Source organism: Pipistrellus hanaki (assembly GCF_964339955.1).
Source record: "Pipistrellus hanaki genome assembly, chromosome: 14".
Lineage (NCBI taxonomy): Eukaryota > Metazoa > Chordata > Mammalia > Chiroptera > Vespertilionidae > Pipistrellus > Pipistrellus hanaki.
The window spans coordinates 9347581-9369821 of NC_140516.1; the positions used below are offsets into that span (position 1 = coordinate 9347581).

Sequence of the window (22241 nt, forward strand, 5' to 3'; positions counted from 1 at the left end):
TCCCAGGAGTGTCTTTCTCAAGGACTGGGAGCCATCCTTTGAAATGCAATCATGAGAACAGTGGGGGCCCCACCCCTGTCTCTGTGGGAGGGGAGAGGCCTGGGGGGATGGCCAGTTAGCAGACACAGAGGCCTGATCACATGGAGCAACCCCCAGCCTGCTTTCTGTGATTTCCCACTTTGAGCCCCTGCATGTCTCCCCCACCCCCCCACTTTCTTCTTTCTCCCTTAAAACCCAGGCACCTCTGCGCAGAGCCCAGCTGCGCTGCTTTATAGAGGCCTCTCTTTTACACACACACACACACACACACACACACACACACACACACGTTACTGAAGAACACCTGCCTCTGCTGCCTTCTGTCTGGCTTTTTATTACCATCTCCATGTCATCAAGCTCCCTAGGTGATCTGCATGTGAGCAGCACTGACTTACAATATTTATCATCCCCTCAATGACTTCAACAAACAGACCCACGTGGTAGACAGGAATGATGATGCTCCTTTTCCCAGGAGAGAGCTGAGGGCCAGAGCTTTGCTCAAAGTTAAACTGGAACGAGAGCCCATCTCTCGGCTCGATGTGCCGCTCTTTGCACAACGCCACCCCAGTCAGAGAAGGAAGACCCGGGGCTCGAGGTCTCAGGCGTAAAACAGCTGGCGAGGGAAATCCTAACAATCACATCATTTCCCTTGTGCATCCATTGCGGCAACGTCTTCATAGGGTGGACTCTTCTTTAGTTACAAGAGAGCCGTTTCAGAATCAAGGGCCTTCAGGCACCAGGGGTCCCGCTCCCGGGGATGAGTCACAGTATGACCCAGGTGAAGCCCTAAAGAGCGTTCCCTGCAGGCTCAGGAGCCCAGCCCTCAGGCCTGTGCACACACCACACCGCTGCCACCGCCACAGGTCAGACCAGCCCCCGCCTCAGCCTGACCCAGCCAACTCACCCCACACACATGGAAATGCTGACTTTTCACATTTAAATCGTCTTTGGCACGGACGATTTAAATTCAGCCATCATTATGATAAATTTTTTTCTTGTTGGCTTTATCAGAAAAACTTGTATCACAGGCAATTCCTGCTGCATAATTTTAGTAAAGCCAGAGATGATCATTTCTTCTAGAAAAACAAACTTCTGTGGTTAGAAAGGAAGACAACAGATTTCAATTTCATTTTATGATCTACCTTTATCAAGCCATCCAGAGCACATCATTCCTTTATGTTATTACTTTAATCTTATGTAAGAAGTCATTGTAGAAAACACACAACCAAAAGCCTTCAATCCGCAATCTTCTAGTCAATCACCAAATTCCCCTAGGTTTTTAAAGACACGAAAGTAAACTAATTTCCAATAACAGCACCTCACACACCATATATGTTTGTAATGCGGCGCTCCAGCCAGCTTTAAGCCTCGTGTTTTGCAGGGTTTAGCTGAAATACCCCTCACAAACGTCTTAGATTTTTATCAGTCTTATTTGGGGGCTATTTTGTCTCACTGAGCCTAAACAGAGCACAGTGTTGAAGTAAGGAGTGATCTAGTCTAAGGAGATGGCCTAAGTGACCGAGTGGAACCCGGGCCTCCTGTGCAGCAGGTGAGCCCCTCTTATCCCTGAGCTGGGCAGAGCCCACAGTCACTTTTCCTCTGAGGCTAAACTTGCAGCCTGTGGTTTGATCTTCTTAGCAGCTTCCAGAACAGAGGCTAGGTTTACTTTATCTCCAAATTCTTTTTCTCGGTGCTCGAGAAGAATGCCCTGGAAGGAAAGAAGAGGGAACATCAGTCCTCATTCTGAGTCGTTTGTTCATGAGACGACACCGTGCGGCAGCTGTCCGCTAAGCCCTTTGCTCCAGCAGCAGGGGACAGAGGCCGGATCAGGCTGGCTCTTCCCCCTGAGGATTCAGTCCTTGGGGGTGTGTCAGGGGACAGCCAAGACACAATGTCTGGATTGTACTGCAGCCTCTGGGAGTGGGAAGTCATGGGTGATCACATCTCATCCAGCGATCAGGGAAGACTTCCCAGGTGGTAAAGCAGGAGAGTAACCAGGATGTCCACAGGGAGAGGTGAGGTAAAAGGATGTGCCAGGACAGAGGAATGAATGAGCTGGGAAGTATGGGAGCTCAGAGGTCACACTCTGGAGGTGTTGAATGGCCAGCTGAAAAGTGGTCCTTTCTTCACTTGAGTTTTCCTAAGAAATGGGCCCTCACCTCTGATGCTGGGATGGAAAATGCACTAAAATACAGAGTAACCCACAGTACCCTGAAGTGATAAGGAAGATAAAATAATGTTTGAGGTCAGAATCAAGGCATCCTTGTTAACCTTTTTTTCACCCATGATATCTGGGAACTCATCTTAAATTTAAAAAGTAAACAGTTGGCCGGGACTGGTTTGGCTCAATGGATAGAGCGTCGGCTTGGGGACTGAAGGGTCCCGGGTTCGATTCCGGTCAAGGGCATGTACCTTGGTTGCGGGCATATCCCCAGTAGGGGGTGTGCAAGAGGCAGCTGATCGTTGACTCTCTCTCATCGATGTTTCTAGCTCTCTATCTCTCTCCCTTCCTCTCTGTATAAAAATCAATAAAAATTTTAAAAAAATTAAAAAAAAAAGTAAACAGTTGTAAACGTGTTCGTTGTGCCATCTATACTAATAAAAGGATAATATGCTAATTAGAGTGGACATCTTCCGGACATCCATCTGGCTTCGAGGCCCCAGGCTCAGGCCTCATGGCTGCAGCAGCCGACAGTGGCAGCAGCAGCAGGGTGATAGAGGCAGAGCCTTTCCCTGATGGACCTGGTCGCCTCCTGCAGAGGGAGGCAGGCTGTAGCTTAGGCCTGTTCCCCAGAGACATCCCCTGAGGGTCCCGAACAGTGAGAAGGGGCAGGCCGGGGTGAGGGCCCTCCCCCCCCAAGTGCACAAATTTTTGTGCACCGGGCCTCTAGTTGTTTATAAAGCCTCTTCCAAGCATGTCAAACTCTCAAGGGGAAAGTCCCGGCACACAGGTGATACAGGGAAGCAGACCAGGAAACTATCTACTTGCCAGCAAAGCAGGATGAGACACTGCAGTGCCGCGGAGGGGCATACACGACACGGGGAATGCTCATGATCCACCATTAAGTAAAGAAGAACATCTAGTTTAGTAAAAAACCATCTTCTGAAAACAATAAAACAAAAGGCCGCTCCGCTCTGTGCCAGCCGGTTTTCGGTGAAGGCTGAGCATAAGGGACGCTCTCCCTACCTTATGCTGTTTCATTTTCAAATTGTTTATGTGGAAAACACATTCATTCTCTGAAGTAATCATGCTTTAAAGGTGATTACAAAGGAAACCCCACTGAGGCACCTGGCACAGAAGGGCTGCAGAGCTCTGCTTCAGGGAACCTGGAGGCCAGTCCCGAGTTTTGGCCAGTTGTCAGCTTCCAGCTCCTCGGCTTCCAGCAGGAAGGAAGGACGCAGGAGCTCCAGGGAGCACCAACAAAGCCAAACACCACGCCTAGCAACTCCAGGGGCACGCCAGCCAAGAATGGGGAGCCCGTGAGCACCCCATGAGTCACCGCCAGGCAAGAGAAGGCTGGCAGGTGAGCCAAGCCCTGCCCAGGGGCCAAGGGAAGGAGGGAGGGTGGGGAAGGGATCCCAGAGAGCCACAGTGGGCAGGGCCTGAGCCATCCTCTGAGGAAGTGGCCGGCCCAAGTGCAAGGACATCTGGAAGGGCCTCTGGGAACCACTGCTAAAGAGAGGCTGGGGTGAGGGGAGGGCAGGACAGACCGAAGTCCGGAGTCTTGATTCCACTGCACCACCTACTAGCTGCACGCTGCTGCCCCGGGTTCATGTCTCCGGGCCCATTTCCTCACCTTGGTGGGAATAAGCACACCTAACGTCCCAGCCTGGCTGTGAAGACACCAGAGCTGAGCTCCGGGAAGAAGGCAGGCCTTCTCTGGCAATTATATCGCTATGCCATTCTGGTACTGGCAGAAAGCCAGCAAATAGGTTTACGTTAAACCCGACATCAACTCACACCAGATTCTAATTCAGACCAGCAGCAGCAGTTACCAAGCTTTAAAGACGGGATTAGAAAGGGAAGGATTTCTATTCCCATTTGCTTTTATCCCTCCCAAATCAGGAAAAGTCCTGGGACTGATCAGCGTTAGCTGTGAGGTCCACCAATGTAGACAACCTGCCTTTTTACAGACGCAACCAAGAGTTAATGCCATGCTAAGGGTGTCAGAGACCAGGCTGAAGTCAAGCCTCGTCTCCAGGTTCTGCCAGGCCCTTGAGCCTGCACCCCCATCACCCCCTCCCTGCTCTGCGTCCTCCCGGCCTCTGCAGGCACTGCCCTCCGGCGAAGGGGAACCACCACAGCTCAAGGCTGCCCAAAGTCTGACATGGAGCACTCACCCACCTGCCTCCCTCCGGGGCCACAGAGACCTCATCTCCCCGCACACCCCTGGGGTACCCGAGCTACTCTGGATCCTCACAGCCAGGGCCTGAGAGACCTGGGGCAGCTCTGTCCCCAGGACCCCAGTAAGAAGAGGCGTCTCTTCCCACACCTCCTTGCTATTTCCCCTAATCAGGTCTGTTTTGAGTCCTTTCTCCTCCACTTTTCTCTACCGTCCACCTTGGTGACCTGGGACTACCACATAGAAGTGCGCTCTCCACAGGAAAACCTAGGCTTTTGTTCAGGCACAGAAAGCAGAACTTGGCCTCACAGCGCCTGGCTCAGCCCCAGAGTGCCACCTCGGAGTCCTCCCTCGCCTGTAAACTGAGGAGTGAGATCTGTGATCAACGGCAATTCCTCTCTCTTCCCCTCCCCCTTCCCCTCCCCCTCCCCCTTCCTCTCCCCCTCCCCCTCCCCCATGGCCCGGCTTTCTGGGAGGCTGAGGCAGGAAAGTCGCCCCCATCGGGCCTCAGGCTCACAGACCCCGACACCCACAGACCCAGGCGTTAGTTACCTGCTTTCCCGATCCCACCACGAAGACGCCCCCGAGGATGAAGCCTTCGCCCTCCAGGTTTCCAGAGAAGCCTCCGCTCCGGGCCCGGAAGAAGTTGCTCCAGACGCCCAGCCGGACGAACCCCATGAACATCATCTTCCGCCTCTGGGGGCCGTAGAACTTCTTCTGTAGCAGCGAGGACAGACCCTCTGAGTACCTGGCTGCCCGCCTTCCCCAGGCCCACAAGCTCCCAGCAGGGCACAGGCTTTCAGACTCGGAGCCTGCTGGTTCGTGTCCCCCCAACACGTGCGCGCGCGCGCGCGCGCGCGCACACACACACACACACACACACCAGAACTGGCTGCGAGGGTCTGGCCCACAGCGGTCAGCCCTGACTCTTGCCTACTGTAGAGACTACAGGGCTCCTGGGCCTGACGGGTGACTCAGCCCCACATTCGCAGAGGGGAGGGCAGAGGGGAAACAAATATGACTGCAATGAATTAAGGAACAGGGGCTTGTGCTGGGCCCCCATCTATGGGGTGGGGAGAACCAGTGGAGTTTCAGCTACTTCCTGGGCAACCTTTCCCAGGTGACAATTCAGGACGGGCTCAGTGAACAAGCAGGAGGGACAGCTTCTCAGTGTCCGATCAGGCTCAGCTCAGAGGCTGGGAAGGCCCTGCAAGTTCAGGGCAGCTGTCAGGGCGCCCAGCCCGGCCTGCAGCTCCAGGCCACACCCTCCGGTACCGAGCTCTCCGCTCCTGAGCACAGTCCCCTGCTGTCCCCCACAGGCTCGGGGACACACCTTTTCATCCAGGAAGATTTCTCCTTTGAAATAAGGCTGGAAGTCCTTCACCTCAGTCTTGACCTGCTCCTTCACCACGGCGTAGAGGGGCACGCCCAGCTCATCCAACTTGGGCTTCAGGGAGGACAGGTCCGCGGCCTCCTGCAGAGAAGAGCAAAGGTCAAGGCTCTGTGGCCAGCCAACGCCCACTTCCCTCCAGCCCAGAGCACGGCTGGCCCTGAATGCTGCGGAAGAACAAAGGCAACAGAAGGCCAGAAACAATTACGGCCTGTGCCGCCCCGCAAGACACTGTCCCACGGGCACGACATTGTCCCATGGGCACGAGGCCTCTTGTCTTCTGCCTGGTGGGGAGAGCGGGGAGGGTGGGGCAGGCTCCTGTGATGGATGTCCTAACCTCAGGGAGCATCCAAATCTAAGAGACTGCAGCCAAACATGGTCATTTACTCATAGCTATGATGCTTCTCTCCTAACTCATCTTCTAGCCCCTCCCCTGCACTACACCAAAATAGCACAAGGGTCTATTGGACCAAAGAGCAGGCCTGGGATAGCTGCCTCCACACTTCGGCTCAGCTGGCTTCCCCTCTTGGCAATAACCTGCCTCCTTTCTGCAGCTCAGCTCCTACCCTGCAGAAAGGGAGCCCTGTTCTAACACTGCCCCTGCCCGCCGGCCCGGGGGGAAGGCCCGATCCTCTGGGCAGATCCCATCCTTCCTGCTGGGCCACTCCCGTATCGAGTCTGCCTGTTACCGCTAAGCTGAGCACTGGCTCCTCATTCGTGTGCCTCATGCCTAGGAACTAGGTCTCCATTTCCTGTCCCCCTCAGAGCCGAGCACGTGGCCTGGGGCACAGAAGGGACTAGGGGCCAGGTGGGAAGAGCCGAAGGCGAAGGTGGACACAGACAACGCAGCTCAGCTGAGCAGCACAGCATCCTGGACTCCCAGGAGCCGCCTGGGTGACTAAGAACGGCCTGTGCCACGGGAAGGCTTTGAAGCGAAGAACAAATTCCTTTCTCACACTCGGTGTCAGAATTAAAGAAACAGCATGAAACCCTCCCAAATGCAGCTCACTCGCCTCCCATGTAACACACTGGAGTACAGCAGCACTATGTTTAATTTTTCCTTTGTTTTCTAGAACAACAGCAACAGCACAGCCAACGAAGCAGAAATCATTCCAGTGCTTACGGGCTTCGGTGCTGGCAAGTTCTGCCCCAGAGCAGAGAGGCCACAGGCCCGATGTGTGTGACAGGAAACGTCTCACTCCCTTTTCCTGGGCTCTCTCCTCTGGTCTGACCCTGTACAGAGCTATGAATGGACAGTCACGGACCTGCTCCCCAGGCCACTCAGAATAGCCCAGACTGCCATCGGACTGTCCTTTCAGAAACACGAGTTCCCACACGATGCTCTGCTGGGGCAGAGACCGGTGCACAGGACGCAGGCTGCAACCTTTTGGGTTTAACCTGCCGTGAGCAATCCAGTCACAGCAGGCCTCGTGCTGCTATGTGGAGGTATCACAGGTTTGGAATCAAAAGCTGAGTGCGAACTACGGGAGGACCTCTAAGGAGGTCCCTATCCTGATCCCAGGAGCCTGTGAATGTGTGTTGTTACAAGGCAAGGGGGAAGTACGGCAGCTGATGACATCTGGGCTGCCCATCAGCAGACCTTACAGGAGACTATCCTGCATTACCCAAGTGGTTCCCACGTGGAATCACAGGGTCCTTAAAATTGAGCAAGGAAAGCAGAAGAGTCTGTGTCACCGTCACGCGTGTAAGAAACTCGCCCAGCCACTGCTGACATTAAAAATGGAAGGAGGGGCCACGAGCCAGGACTGCAAGCGGCCCTGGGAGCTATCGGAGGGCGGAAGCTGTCTCCCTCTTACATCCCCCGGAGGAAGTGCAGACCCGCTGAAACCTGGATTGTAGCTCCATGGGACCTGCCTCGGAATTGTGACCTCTAACTGTGATAATAAATTTGTAATGTTTAAACCCTGAGTTTGTGATAATTTGTGCAAGCAGCAACAGGAAGCTAACATACCTCCCCTCAGCGGGGTGACTTTGCCACAGCCCCAGTGTCTCAATTTCCTCCTCTACAAAACGAGAACAGTAACAACCGGCTGTATTTTCCAGGGATGTGGTGGGGCACGGATGGAACGTCAGGCGTGGCAGCGCCCTGAATGCAGGTGCAGCCGAGCACACCATGTCCCGCCGTCAGCAGCTTCTCTGCCAGCCCGACCACACAAGCAGGGACAGATGGGCCAGGCGGAGGGACGCCTGAGGGCCAGGGAGCACAGCCAGAGGAGGAGGAGGACAGCGTGGACGCGGCCACGCCAGCGGAGAAGCAAAGCCGTCTCAAGCGCAGGAGCGCCGTCACTCCCAGCTCTCCCCAGGCAGGGCCCGGTTCTCAGACCTGGGTCTGGCCCTGGGCTTGCCTGTCTGTAAAGTGACAAGGCTGGGCCCTGCCGTCCTCTGACAGGCTTCCTTGCTTACTGAGCAGATGATGTTGGCCTCCCTTTGAGGGGCCAACCTGGAAGACTGCCCAGTCAGTGACCCCAACTTTCACCAAACTCTCATGCCAGCTCTACCCACACTATCCCCGAGCTCCAGACCCACAGCTGAGAGCGCAGGGAGGCAACGGAGCTGCCACATGCAAACATGTGGCCCCCAGCTGTCCACCGGGACTCCAGGAGACAGGCAGGTCCGTTCTAAAAGTGAGACCCTGGGCTCCCCTATGGGCACAGCCGCACCACAGGTGAGGGCTGGCATGCCTGTACCAGCAACAGTGCAGGCACCTCCTTCCAATGAGCAAAGCCCTGTGCTGAGCCTCAGGAACTCGGAATTGGGCCTGGTCCCCGTCCTTGATGCAACAGGAAGGTAGTCCAGGACTCAGACAGTGCGAGAGTGATAGGGCTTGGGATTCACAAAGGACAGTCAAGTGTGCTGCTAACCCCAGGATACGGTGAGTGGTTAAATGAGCAGAAACAGAGAATTAGTCCTAAGAAATCCCAGAGCAAATGACAAAAGAAGGACCAGTGCTGATCCAAGGCCAAAGTGGGCCTGCAGGTCCTGGGTCCCGGCTGGAGTGCCTGGCCCCGCCCTCTGGGGTCCTCTTCTCGAACAGATCTCCAAACGCACTCACCTCTCGACAGAGGAAGCAGCCTGGCCTCCGCACAGCCATGATCACAGCGCCCTTCTTCTCCCAGAGCTCCTTTGCTTTGAACGTCCTTGGTTCTGGGGAAAAGAAGAGTCCAGCATGCTCTCTGCCCAGCCCCGCCCACCTGCCCTAGAGCTCAGCCGATCATCGGTGGTACCAGGCCTCGCAGAGGGCCTGGATCTGCGTTTCACATGTGGGAAAGCAAACAGGAAGCACAGATGGGGAACAGTCATCCTCAGAGGAAAATTCACACAGTGTAAGATCCCACTATATACTCCAAATGCCCTTCCTCCATAAAAAATTATTTGCAAACTTGAACATCCCAAACTGAAACATTTCTGGAACAGTGGCAGTTAAGCAAATCCCATCCCTTAAAAAAGTATCCAAAGGGATTAAATCAATAGAAATTTTAAATTTATTTCCCCACAATATTATCCACAGGAAGGGTAGAAGATGCCTAACGAGGAAACCCCTGGGGGTAGCTGGGGCAGAAAAGTGGTGAAGCTCGAGCCAGGCTCTGGGGCCAGACCTAATCTGCATCCAGCCATGGGACTTTGGCCATGCTGGGTCTCCCCCTGAACCCCAGTTTCCCTGTCATAAAAGCAGATGTCCAGCATGGGGCTGAAGGGAGTGTTAACAGATGGCTATGTAAGTGCTCACCACAGTATCTTACCTAATAAAAGAGAAACATGCAAATTAACCATCATTCGGCTACGCCCACAGCCAATCAGAATGAGTATGAAATTAACTAAACAAAGACGGAGGTTAATTTGCATATGCAGGTATGGAATGGTGTGAAGCCTGCTATGAGGGGAAGGAGGGCTGCAGAGGGAACTACTGGAGTGGTGCTCCAGACAGAAGCGAGGACCTGCTGCCTCAGGTGGCCCAGGAGCAGGGACTTGCTGGCTCCCAGGCAGCCGGGGAGCAGGGACTTTCCGGATCCTGGCGGGAGTGGGTCGTGCAGGCACCCAGGCGGCTGGGAGTGAAGCCAGGGGAAGGCAGGCCTATTCTTGCATGAATATCGTGCAACAGGCCTCTAGTCTAATAATAGTTACTGAGGGGTCAATACGTGTGAACCCTTACTATTTTAACATTTCTTAGAGAAATCCACATCCCTGTGGGATTTTGTATAAAAAGAGAGAGAGGAGAAGGAGACTGGGAATCCCTGGGATGAACAAAGCAGGACTCCTTGATCCCTGAGAAAGACCATCTGCATCACGAACAGCAGTCACAGTTCCTGCCGTCCTCTGACAGGCTTCCTCGCTTACTGAGAGATGACGATGGCCTCCCTTTGAGGGGCCAACCTGGAGACTGCCCAGTCAGTGACCCCAACTTTCACCAAACTCTCATGCCAGCTCTACTCACACTATCGGCATGACTGAAATCCCCGAGCTCCAGACCCACAGCTGAGAGCGCAGGAGGCAACGGAGCTGCCACATGCAAACATGTGGCCCCCAGCTGTCCACCGGGACTCCAGGGAGACAGGCAGGTCCATTCTAAAAGTGTGACCCTGGGCTCCCCTGTGGGCACTGCCGCACCACAGGTGAGGGCTGGCATGCCTGTGCCAGCAACAGTGCAGGCACCTCCTTCCAATGAGCAAAGCCCTGTGCTGAGCCTCAGAACTCGGAATTGGATACAGTGTTTCTCAAATGTATTTGGCTGGGGAGCTCCTATTTTGTGAAGATCCAGGAGCCCAGATTCCTCAGCTCGTTTAGTAATCAGTGGCACAACATTACTAAATGTTATGGAGCAATTATCATTATAGTTAGAGAGTCAGCAATAGAAAGTGAAAAATTATTTGGTAAGAAAACCCTAAACTATAAAACAGCGTGTACACCCTGATCACAAATATATAGTAATATGTAAGTAAACATGCAAAAAATGTGCAGAAATAAAAACAAGTATCATTAAGGCAATGGAATTATTAGTCATTTAAAAAGCTATTAAATGTTCCCTAACGTTGTTATATTATCTTTCCAATTAAAAAAAAAAAAGTTATTTTACAAAGAAGAAATAAGCCTGCATCCCAGTGCCTTGGAAAAGTACTGGGAGCAGAGGGGTCACCGCTTACCCTTCTCCAGTGTCTTCAGGTCTATTTCCTCCAGATACTCCAGGCTGGCTCGCTGGGGCTTGGACAGAAACATGTCTGTGTTGGCCAGGAGCAGTGCCAGGGCAGCAGCCCCCAGGGCCCCCGCACCGATGGACCACATCCCCACGCTGAAGAAGCTTGGATCCTGGAGGAAAGACATTTCTGGAGATTGAGAGGAAGGAAGATGACGTTACCGCTCTCACAAGACGGCGGGGATGTGTTCTGTCAAATTGCCAGGGTCAGCCGGCAGCCACCAGGTGGCCAGGGGCAAAGTGCAGGGGAGCCGTGGCAGCAGAGATGGGATGGGACCAGGCTGCTGAGCACCTGCCACCCCAAGAGCTGGATGCAACCGACACACGGAGGTTCTTGCCCGAGGAGCTCACCCGTGAATCAGGAGCGCTGAGAGAAACGGCAGGCCCCTCAGATGCTCCTCTGGAGTTCCCTCGCCCAGGCCCAGGCCTCCCTCCAGCTCTGTGCTGCCCATCCGCGCTGCGCCCTCTCTCCCCTGTCAATGCCTGCCTTTCCCTCACAAGTCCAGGAGTCTTGGCTATCATTCCCCTGAGGGCAGCCTTCTCTTCAGTGATCAGAGGACACACACCTCATCCCACCGCACACGCTGTCTCGGAACCCTATCCTTCTCCCTCTGAGAATCCCTCAGAAATAGAGACTGTGCCCTATCCATCCAGCCCAGACAGTTCCAAGCAGGGCCTCCCTTGCGGTAGGCAGGCAATCTCGGTACATTTCTCCCATCTGAGAACAGCTTTACCTTTTACTCATTATGCAGATAAAACAGGCTCATGATGAAGACAAAACCAAACCAAAAAAGAAGTAATGCACAAAGCCATCATCGACCAGAACACAGAGATCTTCAGAGCGACCACCACCTTTTCGCTTACAGTTTAAGAGAGATGACCACTATTAGACACCAGTTATCCAATCTGACAGTTTCCCCATGAGTAGAATGCACAGATGCCTGAGGAATGGATGGGGGCAGAGCAGAGAGAGCGGGCATGTGTAAGAGCACAGCGCTGCTGTCTGCTGCAGAGGGTCTGGGCAAGCACTGTCTGCACCAGGCGGGGTTTGCCATTGAGCGGGAGCTCCGGCGGGGCCTGCAGAGCCGTCCAGCCTTGTTCTGAGCTCGTGCACCAGTGCCGCCCTAAGGCTCCTCCAGGTGGGGAGCCTTGTGCTGAGGGGTGCGAGCTCCTGGAAGCAGCCCACCCCTGAAGCAGCAGCAGGTACCCATCCAGTCTTCCTTCAAATGACAACCATGTACAGAACCTATCTTTCTATTGGCCCTCTCGCCATCCTATGGACCAGACTTACACTGGAGCCTTCTTCCCTGAATATCAGCATAACTCATTGTGCTGGGATCAGCAGGTACAGACCTGGTGTGTGTGTGTGTGTGTGTGTGTGTGTGTGTGTGTGTGTATAAGGCCCTCCTAATCTAAGGCAGCTCTCCCTGCTGGATTTGGCTGGGGAGAGGATTTCTCCAAAGGATTAAACACATGCCCAGAACTCTGCATACCACTGGAGCCAAGGGAGGGGCAGCGAGGGACCCGCCAGGGCCAGGAAGCGGGGCTGGGAGTAACTTGGTTGTGCTGTTTTGGGGAAAAGAAAGGTAGGTCGGACTAGAGTTTAGGTCAGCCTGGGGAGCTCAGATTTGAATTAAGAAATAAAAAGGAATTTTTAGGTGGGGGTGGGAATGACCAAATGAAAGCAGCATTTAAGAAAGAAGAATTTGGCATCTGCTATATTAGGGGAGAAGGGAAAAGGGAGAGGCCGACGTGTGTGTGTGTGTGTGTGTGTGTGTGTGTGTGTGTGTTGGGGAAAGAGATGCCACTATGGTATCTCCAATGGGAGGACTCAGCTGGGAGAGGTTCCTTATAACCTCAGTCCTCAGCATGTGGATCCTGGGTCAGCACTGGCACGGTGGGGAACACAGAATCTGCAGCTGGCCTCAGAACGAAGGAATCACACCCTGCATTGTAATCAGTCAGGCAATTCACATGCACATGAAGTCTCAGAAGCATTGTCTTGGAGCAAAGCAGCCGGGATCTAGTGCTTGGCTGGCCATGAGGACAGGCTGTTCCCTCAGGTCACTGTGGGAGGGCAGCCATGGTGACAGTGAGAGTCAACACCGGAACACATCATACCTCTGCCTGGATTGTCTAACCTGTTCCTTCTGTCTTTCAAGACTCAAAACACCTCTCCAAGCTCCCTGATGCTCTGCCTACCCCCACTCCCAGCCCAAGAGGTGCCCACCTTGGTACTGTGCCCATACTGCACCCATGATCCGTCTCATGTGCTCGACACAAGATTGAGACGGGTCTGTTCCTCAGTTTACCTCAGAACCTCCTGTGCCAGCACATACCTGTGTGGTAAACAGTGGGCTCTCCATTGTGTGCAGTAAAATGAGTCCAATAGAACTGAGTGATGAAGATGATGACTTATGGAAGACCAAAGTTCTTGGCCAAGCAGGAAGCTGGCCCGAAGTTCTTAGGCTGGCTTCCAATTCTCCTACGTAGCAGTCACACATCACTGGATTACAGTCCAGAAAACAATGAGCAGGAAAGCCATCGCTCTCACCTGCCTGCTGTAAACAAGAGGTCCCCCAGCGCCTGGAACAATCGCTGCATGTTTACACACTTGGAAATGTCCCTGGATCTCTGACATGTGTGTATAATTCAGAAGCACACGGCATGGCCTCTGATCACAGAGCTGATAACATTTCTGCCCCAGGACTCAAAGGCCAGCTTACATCTGCCCTACAAAAGGTCCTGCTTCCATTCCTGGAACACATTAGTGCCCTTCAGGAAGCCAGTGACCCTTGCGGTCAGCTCCACGCCCTCGCTGCACACCACAGCTCTTCTCAGAGGCACAGGCTCCATCAACAATCATGTATTTGCACAAGAGCACAAGGGATCAGACTCAACCAGACTCAGAATTTCTTTCCAAATAAAACTAAATGACACAACACACAGCCCTCAAGGAAACAGGCCTAGGGCACAGGTAACAGAAATTCTGGAGGAGAAGCAAGGCAGCTGGGGAAAGGGGTGAGCATAGGCTATGTCAGTGCAGGCAGCCACAGAAGCACCCAGAGCAGGTGTCTTCGGAGCAGATGTAGGACCCGGGGGCAGGATGGAAGAGCCAGTCAGGCCTGGGTTGAATAAACCTGGGGAGCAGCAGGCTAGCTGGGGGTGAATGTCAGCACTGAAGGCACTCTGAGAATGACCCAAAGGCCCCCAACTCTCTACCTCAAGTTCAGGAGGTGCAGTACAGGATGTGGACTCCAGCACCACCAGAAGCAATGTGCACCCCCCACCACCTCCTCTGGCTGATCCAGAAAGCAGGAACAGGGGGTGGACCCTCAGCCTCAGCCTGTAGGGCCAGTTAGTAAGCACCTTGCTGGCACCAGAGGTGAGATTCAGGCCTCATATGCTCCCTGAGGCCTCTGGCTGCTGGCTCTTCTGCCAGTGGAAGCACTGAAAACTGACTTCGGAAACATCTAGGAAGTATGTAGGTCCAGCCCCTCAGCCAAAGCCCCGTGAACTACAAAGCAATTTCCATCCTGGCCTGTCTCAGAGCATGCACCATGGCAACTTGTTGCACAGCGAGAGCTGACTCTGAGCCCGAATCACGGACAAAAAAAGGGGAGGGGGGAGTAGGGGGAGCCTCCATAGCTAAGCAGAACAATGCCTGTTCACATGGGTCTCCAAGGCTACTCACAGGGCCAGCGAAGCAGCCTTTACTTGGTGCCCCTGGACATGCATGGCCTGATTTCATTCCCTCAACCGCCTCCTGATGCAGACCCGGTTCTGTGTTGTAGCTGACAGCACCGAGCTAGAGACGTTCATACCCTCTCGGGTGCCGCACAGCCAGCAGGCAGCAGGCTGTACCCTGGACCTAGACCTCCAGGACCCCACAGCTGGAAGTCCTTCTACTGTCACACTTTGCCTCCCCACACCTTTACTTAGGGGTTCCTGGAGGTCAAGGGGTACCTTCCCCATTGTCTTAAAGAGAATTTAAAAAGATCAACTTATTTTTTCAGTCATCAAAGACAGTCAAACCATGTTTGGCTAAAGGAAATTTACCATGTGACAGATGTCCCTTCTCTGTCTTCCCTTCCCAGCCCCATCCCTAAAGGAAGGGGTCAGTTTCGCTGAAAGATAATAGCAAGGTTGTTTACAGAAGAGCAGGCCCCCACCTGCCGCAGCTACAGTATCCAGTGCTCCACGCTGGGGCTTATCTGATCTGTCCTCTCCCACACAAGAAGGTGACGCACGATAAGACCACAAAGACCACAAACCAACACCAGCTGTGGCAGCTCCGAGTGGCAGCTCCAGTCTGGAAGAGCCTGGTACCGGGGGAGGAGACCCGGCGAGGCCCCCTCGGCCAGGCTGGGCTGATTCCAGCACCGCAGCCCTCTCACCCCCCACCCAGCCTCATTCCCCCAACTCCAAAACGAGGGGCTGGTCAGGTGAATGCTAAGGATCCTGCAGCACCCAGGGACATCCTGTGACTACCCAAAACAGCTCACTCGGGAGTCTGCACATTCTTGGTTCCTCATCGTAACTCTACCCTCTCCTGCCCATTTCAACTTGCAGCGCTTCTTCGCTGCAGCCCAGAGAGTCACAAGGTACCTTCCCTCCCCCACACATGGTCCCCGATGCCCAACCTTGGACAGTTCAAACCTGGGGACAAGGCACTCACCATTCACAGCGTCCACACTCCTGCTTCTGCGACAGCTCAGAGGCTCACCCGGTGAGCAGGCACAGCAGGCAGCAGGGGAGGGCTGGGGGCGGAGCTCCCGAGTCCTGCCTATGGCCCGGAGCTCCCTCATTCCAAGGGCAGGACCAGGCCACCCAGAAACCCTGGAGCGCCTGCAGCTGCCAATAGTCAATTTCCAGAAAGCTGGCGCGGCGCCCCCCCGCCCCCCAGCCCTTCAGAAAGCTGAGCAAAGTTTGAGTCATTTGCAGTCATGCAGATTATAACATCTGTCAAGTGCCGGCGGCTCTGCCTGCTATCCGGTGCGTCCAACGAAGCGGAGCCCTTAACGCAGCTCCTGCGGCCCACTCACCGAGATCAAAGGAAGGCCTCCTTCCTCCGGCACTCACCCACGACCCCGTTCCTTCCCACACCCAGGAAGTCGCTGGCACCTCGGAGGCCCCTCACCTGCTGTCTCTTATTTATTATAGCTCCTTCGCCATCCCTTCTTTTCCTGCCACTTAAGTGACTCCTCTGAACCCTCCTCCCTTCCTGGGCAACCTCACCAACTGCCAGCACTTCCCCCACCACCTTGGTACTGGCTTCCAGTTCTCCCACTGTTCCTGACTCAGCTCCCCTCGGCTGCTCTGCAGGTTATCTCTGCGGCAGTACCTCCGCGAGTGACCCCCACTATCAGTTTCTCTTTCGGAGTTCCCCAGCTTACTGAAGGACACAGCATCCAGCCAACCGCTCAAGCCAGAAACGGATGGTCACACTTGACCCTTCTTTCTCCCTCGCTGCCCACACCCACTCAGTCAGGAAAATGTGTTTGCTATGCATGCTCTTCTTCTTCTTCTTCTTTTTTTTTTTTTTTTAATATTGATTTTTTTCTTACAGAGAGGAAGGGAGACGGATAGAGAGCTAGAAACGTCAATGAGAGAGAAACATCGACCAGCTGCCTCTTGCATACCCCCTACCGGGGATGTGCCCGCAACCAATGTACATGCCATTGACCGGAATCGAACCTGGGACCTTTCAGTCCGCAGGCCGACGCTCTATCCACTGAACCAAACCGGTTTTGGCTGCATGCTCTTCTTGACCCCGAGGCCTGCTCCTCTGTCCAGGCCCTGGCCCCTGCCACTTTGTGCCTGGCCAGTTTCAGGAACCACACCACTGGGCCTGGCCTGGCTCCAGCCGGGTCCTCACAGCTTGTTCTCCACGCTGGAGCCAGAGCGGGCGGAATGGCGGCCTGAGTGCCCTCCCCTGGGTCTGGACTCACAATGGCCTCAGCACGCGGACAGAGCTCTCCACAGCTCAGGGCAGCCCACCCCTCTGCCTCAGCCCTGCCACTTCCCACCCTCGCCAGACCTCTAAGTGCAGAGCATGCTGTCAGGCTCCACTGTTGCTCCTGTCACTTCTTTAACCCAGGACACCCTCCCATCCATGCCAACGAGGTAGAGGCCCAGAACAAATTCCACTTTCTCTCCACAGCCGCTCCGGAAAGCCCTGGCAGCTGACTGCTCCCTCGCCTCTGATTATATAGCGTGCGTGCAAATGCAAACACACACGTATCTTTGCACATTGCACAGGCAAATGGACTTTGTGTACTCGCGTTCTTTACATGTCTGTCTAGGAGAATAGTGGATCAATACGAGGGCAGGGGCCACTTCTTCATTCCTCCATCTCCAGCACTTAACACGAATCCTGGTAACTGGTGGGCATTACATGTCTAACAAAATGATCTGAACTATACCCTTTAGACCACATGTGTCAAACACAAGGCCCGCGGGCCAAATCCAGCCCGCCAGGCCTTGCAATGTGGCCCGCACCGCGCTATCATCACTGCACTCCGCTGTCAGTTTATGACATTGTCAGTTTATGACTGTTCAGTAAACCATTCGGCCCGCGATTTAGGCTGGATTTTAGATTTTGGCCCCTTCTCTGATTGAGTTCAACACCCCTACTTTAGACGCTAGTGAGGCAGGGTTGGAACTGACTTGTAGCCACCCAGTTTCAGCTCAGTACTGAAGGTAACTGGACAGCGCCGGCGTGGCCTTAAAGAACACACTCCCGCCTGGGTGAAGGTAGCCTTAGGTTGGGTCCTAGCTCTGCTGCTCACTGGCAGGGCAATCGACATAAGCTCTGAAGGCACTCTGGGCCTAGGCCTCATCTGTTTACACAGAGGAAGGAACTAGAAAATCTATGAGGCTATCTCAGTTCTAACATCCAAAGACACTTAAGTAACGCATGCTTGCAATTCCTGGGATCTGACGGCCAGAAATCTACGGACACTGTGCTATTCTGCTGCTGGGTGTGTATTCCCAATCCCTGCTCTCGCCCGGCCCCCTCCACCCTCCACCTTCTCCACCCCCACCTCCTCATCCAGCCCCGACTGCTGCCTGTTCAAGGACCCTGTTCAAGGACCCGTCTCCGGCAGGAACTGATCAAGTCTTAATAAAACAAAGTACCATCACTGGGTGGGTTAATTCCTGCCTGTAACAAGTAGAGACAGCATCATATTCCAAACACGGAGGGGACACTTGCCCAGTGCAGCCCCACCCAGGGAATCCTCCCTTCTCCGAATGAGCTGGCTTGAGGCAGAGCCAGGGCCGGAGGAAGAAGGGGTGCCAAGGGGTGCCGAGGAAACAAAGGGAGCTAAGGGTGCACGTGGGCCGCCTCGCCCCGGGCCCTCAGGGAACAAGTCTGGAGAGGATGCTTCAGCTCCCTCGGCTCCCCTTCCCTCTCCTCAGGGCTCTGAACCAGCCCTTCCCTCACTGAGTAAATAAGGAAACCAAGGCACGGAGAAGGGATAGCTAGTCCAAGGTCACATGGTGGAGGCTGCTCAGTGACTGAGCTGGGACTCCCACCTCCCAGTCCATGACTATTTATCGTGCAGTGGACACTCCCGCAGAGGCTAGAACAGAGTGTGTGGGAAATGGGGGGAGGGAAGGGACCATGGTCAGGACTTGGAAAGGGGCCTGGGAATCTGACAGCACCAGCCCTTCTCAAGCCTAGTGCTTTGCAAGCAGCTTATGCTCCAAAGGCAAACGTTTTCATAGGGGGATATAGCTGAGAAGCCATGACAATTCGGAAGCGCTTGTAACAAGGTCCTGCCGATACTGGAAATGCCAGTTAAGCAGCCTGGTGGCACAGGCACCCGGGACCGCAGGACCACTAGGGACTCTGTTCCTACCCACCCTTGTCATCAAGTATCATAGAATTAGCTACTTGCAACGAGCTGCCCAGCTCTGGCCCAGACTGCCTTTCAGATGCCAGATTCAGAAATTTCTGAGCAGACACTAAAAGCAGAGCAAAGGGTGACCAGCTGCTGGGAGGCTCTGAGACACCGCCCTGGGTGAGGGAGGGATGTGGGGCTGGGAGAGGCTTTCCTCTAAGCAGAGCACCTCGTCTACCAAGTTGCATGGGCGCGGATGGGAAGGCAGGGGCGATACCATTAAGACACTGCGCTTCAGGAGAAAACCCTGGGTTCTCACTCTGACTCGGAGAGGCCACTTGTCCCTCTGAACCTCAGTGTCTCCTTAAAAACAAGGGCACTCTGAAGGGTTGCCAGGAAGAATATATGCAAAACCATGTGAGATGCAGTAAAGTGCTTCCGAATTGTAAGGAAGGCCGCGTTATTTCTCTCTTCGCAGGGCTCGGATTCACTCCTTCCCCTGAGGGTCAGCCATCTGAAGAGCACGGACACTGAACCCCCTCTCCAGCTCCGTTACCCCAGCTGTGCCACGGCAGACCGGCCTCCCGTGTGGGCGGCCCGGGTCTGGAGGGAACTCTGGCTTGTCTGGGGCCCTCTGACCTAACTGCTGAGCCACAGGGCACATTCCTGCTGCTCCCCCCGCGGCCTGCCAGCACTGCCTCCCCCGCTGGCAGCACCAAGGAGGGCAGAGGGCACCGCTCGATGTAATCTCCCTGTGCCAGAGGCCACTGAGCTCAGAGGTGAGGCTGGTCCCGTCAGTGCCAAAGGCAGTTCTTGCCACACCAGCTCGGCACAGGGAGGCTTCAGGGCTCTCTGCTCAGCACGCCACAGAGGGAAGTACCTTGGCAGGGACACCGACAGAGCCCAGCACCCGTCCTCACCAAGCTTCCCACGCTCCATCTCGGTGATTCAAGCATCTTCTGTGCCCATCAGAGGCAATGCAGAACACCTGAACTAAGTGGCATGCCTCACCCAGGAGGGCGATCTGGGGAGGGCTGGACCAATAAAGGCGAATTCAAATTCCTACCAGCCGCAAGCACGTGAACAAGGCACTCTTTCTTTTGCATCAATAAAACCGGAAGAATTCCCGGATTACCTTTCACAGAGTTGTGAGAATCAAAGGACAAAATACAGTGCTTTGCAAGCCACCTTACAAAGAGTGACAAAAATGTGAGGTATAAGTCTTGTTTCTAGATTGGTCAGTAATTGCTCCTAATATGCTGTTTGTACACGATATGCAGGTAAGTTCCAAGTTCCAAGACCAGGTAAGTTCCAGGGAGTTGTGCTGGGGTTCACATTTTGAATCCCAATTCTCAGTCTCCAAGGCTGGGCCAGAGCAGGAGCATCCAGACATAGACAAGCTGGCTCGGGGACAATGCTTTTCAAAATAAACCCTAAGTAATTATTCTTTTTTTTGTTTTTATCTGCCAAGCTCAAAATAAAAAACATTTAAATAAAATTTAAAAACACACACACACACACATAAAAACCCCTAAACTGAGGTCTCCATAACGGGGCTGCGGAAGGCGCAGGTGTGGGAAGGAAGAGGCTACAGTCAGCGGGCCGCCCAGTCAGGCTTTGGACTGGGGAGTGCTGCCTCCGCACAGCCCTGGACCGGCGGGGCCTTTCCCATCTTTTCCACCTCCTTCCCCTCCCGGTCCCTGCGACAACCCCGAGCATGGTGCTTTGTTCGTCATTTCATTCCTAGACTTCAGCTCCGTGTTTTAAAATGTACACATGGGCTATGTTTTCCAAGTATGCCTGGAGTTTGCAACCTTTGGGGAAGGGAGGCAAACAGGTGCCTTCGAGATTCGGAAAAAGCTGGAAATCGTGGTCCCATAAAACACAAGCCCCTATGCAGGCACAGAGCCGCGGACGCCAGGTCCCTCAGAGCATTATCCGCACCCGCTCACCTGCAGGCTGTCCTGCCCGCCAGCCCTCGGAGCCCCGGGCCCGCCCCGGGCTCGGCGCGCGGGGCAGAGTCCCTTTCTCAGCTCCGTCTCAGCGGCGCAGGCGGCTCGGTGCCACCGGCGCCCTCTAAGCCTGGGGGGGGTAAATAGGGCTCTTCGCGAGGCAGAGGCGCCGGGTCCCGGCCCCAAACGCGGGGTTTTTCCACTGAGCGCGCGCCGAGGCTGCCGGGCCGGCGCCGCGGGGCGGGGGAGTCCGCCGAGCGCGGCGGGGATCACCCTCGGGCCCGCAGGTGCGGCCAAGCCCGGGAAGGGGGGCGGGGGGCCCGAGGCTGGGAAGGTCAGGACCCGCCCGTCCGGAGCACAAAGTAAACCTCGCAGCAAGTAAACCTCGCAGCTAATCATCCGCGCACCGCGGCTCGGCTCTGCCTGGGTCTCCTCACCTGCGCCGAGGCGGAGCCACCTTCGCGGAGGTCACATGCCTTGCAGAGCCCCGCGTGGAACCGTGGACCTCGTCCTGCTCGCGCTCCCCTCCCGCCCGCTATCTCCGGTGCCCGACGCGGGGGGCGGGAGGACCGGCTCTCCCCCGCCCCAGGGGTCCTGGGTGGGCCCGGCGCCTGCGCAGACTCACGCCTGCGCTGCCGCGCCCTCTCCCGCGTGATCTGGCCCCGCCCCGAGGGAGGAGCCCAGGCCTGTGGGCGGAGCCCGGACCTGCGCAGGCGCACTTCAGCCCTCCCGCCCCAAGGGGTGTTTGCGTGCATCCCTCATTCTCGAAGCTCTAGCTTCCTTCAGTCCTTTGTGCGTGGTGACCCTGGACCCCTGATTCTTTCGTTAGAGGCCCTTTCTGGAGCAAAAGCACTGCCCTAATTGGGTCTACATACACCCGTCCTGTAGCTGAGGACGGTCACCTTTCAGTCCTCAGAGCAGTTTTTTTTTTGTTTTTTGTTTTTTAATGCTTTTCCCCCCTGCATGGGTAGGGTGACTCTTTAGGACTAACGCATTCCTATGAGTGTCCCTTCAACCTGTAGGAACAGCTTCAGAATTGCCAGTCTCTCACCCCATCCCGCATTCTCTTTCATCCCAAAATGCTGGCCTGCTGGAAACCGATCCTTGTCTCACTAATAGGAAGATGTAAAAGGCTGGTCAACCTTGAAACTCTGAAAGGTCAGAGTCAACCACTCCCTATCTAATTGAGATAATGGTAACCTAGGCAACTTCCCCATCTTGTAATCATGTAAATCCTTGCTGATATGATAATTCGCTTATTACCTGCCTAAGGGCTATGGGTGTATCCCAAACCTGCTTAAGGGTAAAGATTTCCCCCATAGTCTCGATAAAAGGGATAGCAAGGCCGGAGCCTAGCTGCAGTCCTCCCACTAGAAGTGGGCTCCCACCTGGGCCCCCATATCGCCAAATTAGATATTTTCTAGTCTGTTTTCATTTGTGTGTAGCCATACTCCAGAACCG

At 54.7% G+C, this 22241-nt stretch overlaps 1 protein-coding gene across 4 annotated transcripts; it reads right to left on the reverse strand.

The window, feature by feature from the left end:
• Window positions 1–1016: 1016 nt before the first annotated feature.
• PRXL2A (peroxiredoxin like 2A) lies at window positions 1017–21450 on the reverse strand. 4 transcript variants are annotated; one of them, XM_084903355.1, is made up of 6 exons: window positions 21218–21450; window positions 10932–11094; window positions 8846–8937; window positions 5716–5856; window positions 4935–5099; window positions 1017–1747 (listed from the first exon to the last, which is right to left on the reverse strand). In XM_084903355.1, exons 2-6 carry the CDS (start codon window positions 11068–11070, stop codon window positions 1628–1630), a joined length of 657 nt encoding a protein of 218 aa, XP_084759481.1. In that variant the 5' UTR covers window positions 11071–11094; window positions 21218–21450; the 3' UTR covers window positions 1017–1627. The 4 variants fall into 4 exon arrangements, with proteins under 4 accessions (XP_084759481.1, XP_084759480.1, XP_084759482.1 ...); XM_084903354.1 differs by having other exon boundaries at window positions 10932–11111; window positions 21218–21438; XM_084903356.1 differs by lacking the exon at window positions 21218–21450 and adding an exon at window positions 15660–16167.
• Between the last annotated feature and the right edge of the window lie 791 nt (window positions 21451–22241).

Bases quoted from the DNA above. Each gene is read 5' to 3' on its own strand.
- PRXL2A (XM_084903353.1), bottom strand. From the start codon at position 15,789: ATGAGGGAGCTCCGGGCCATAGGCAGGACTCGGGAGCTCCGCCCCCAG. The intron at 8,938-10,931 runs GTAAGCGGTGAC...TCTTTTCCCCAG, and splicing joins CCTGAAGACACTGGAGAAGG to AACCAAGGACGTTCAAAGCA. The intron at 5,100-5,715 runs GTGTGTCCCCGA...TCGCTGCTACAG, and splicing joins AAATCTTCCTGGATGAAAAG to AAGAAGTTCTACGGCCCCCA.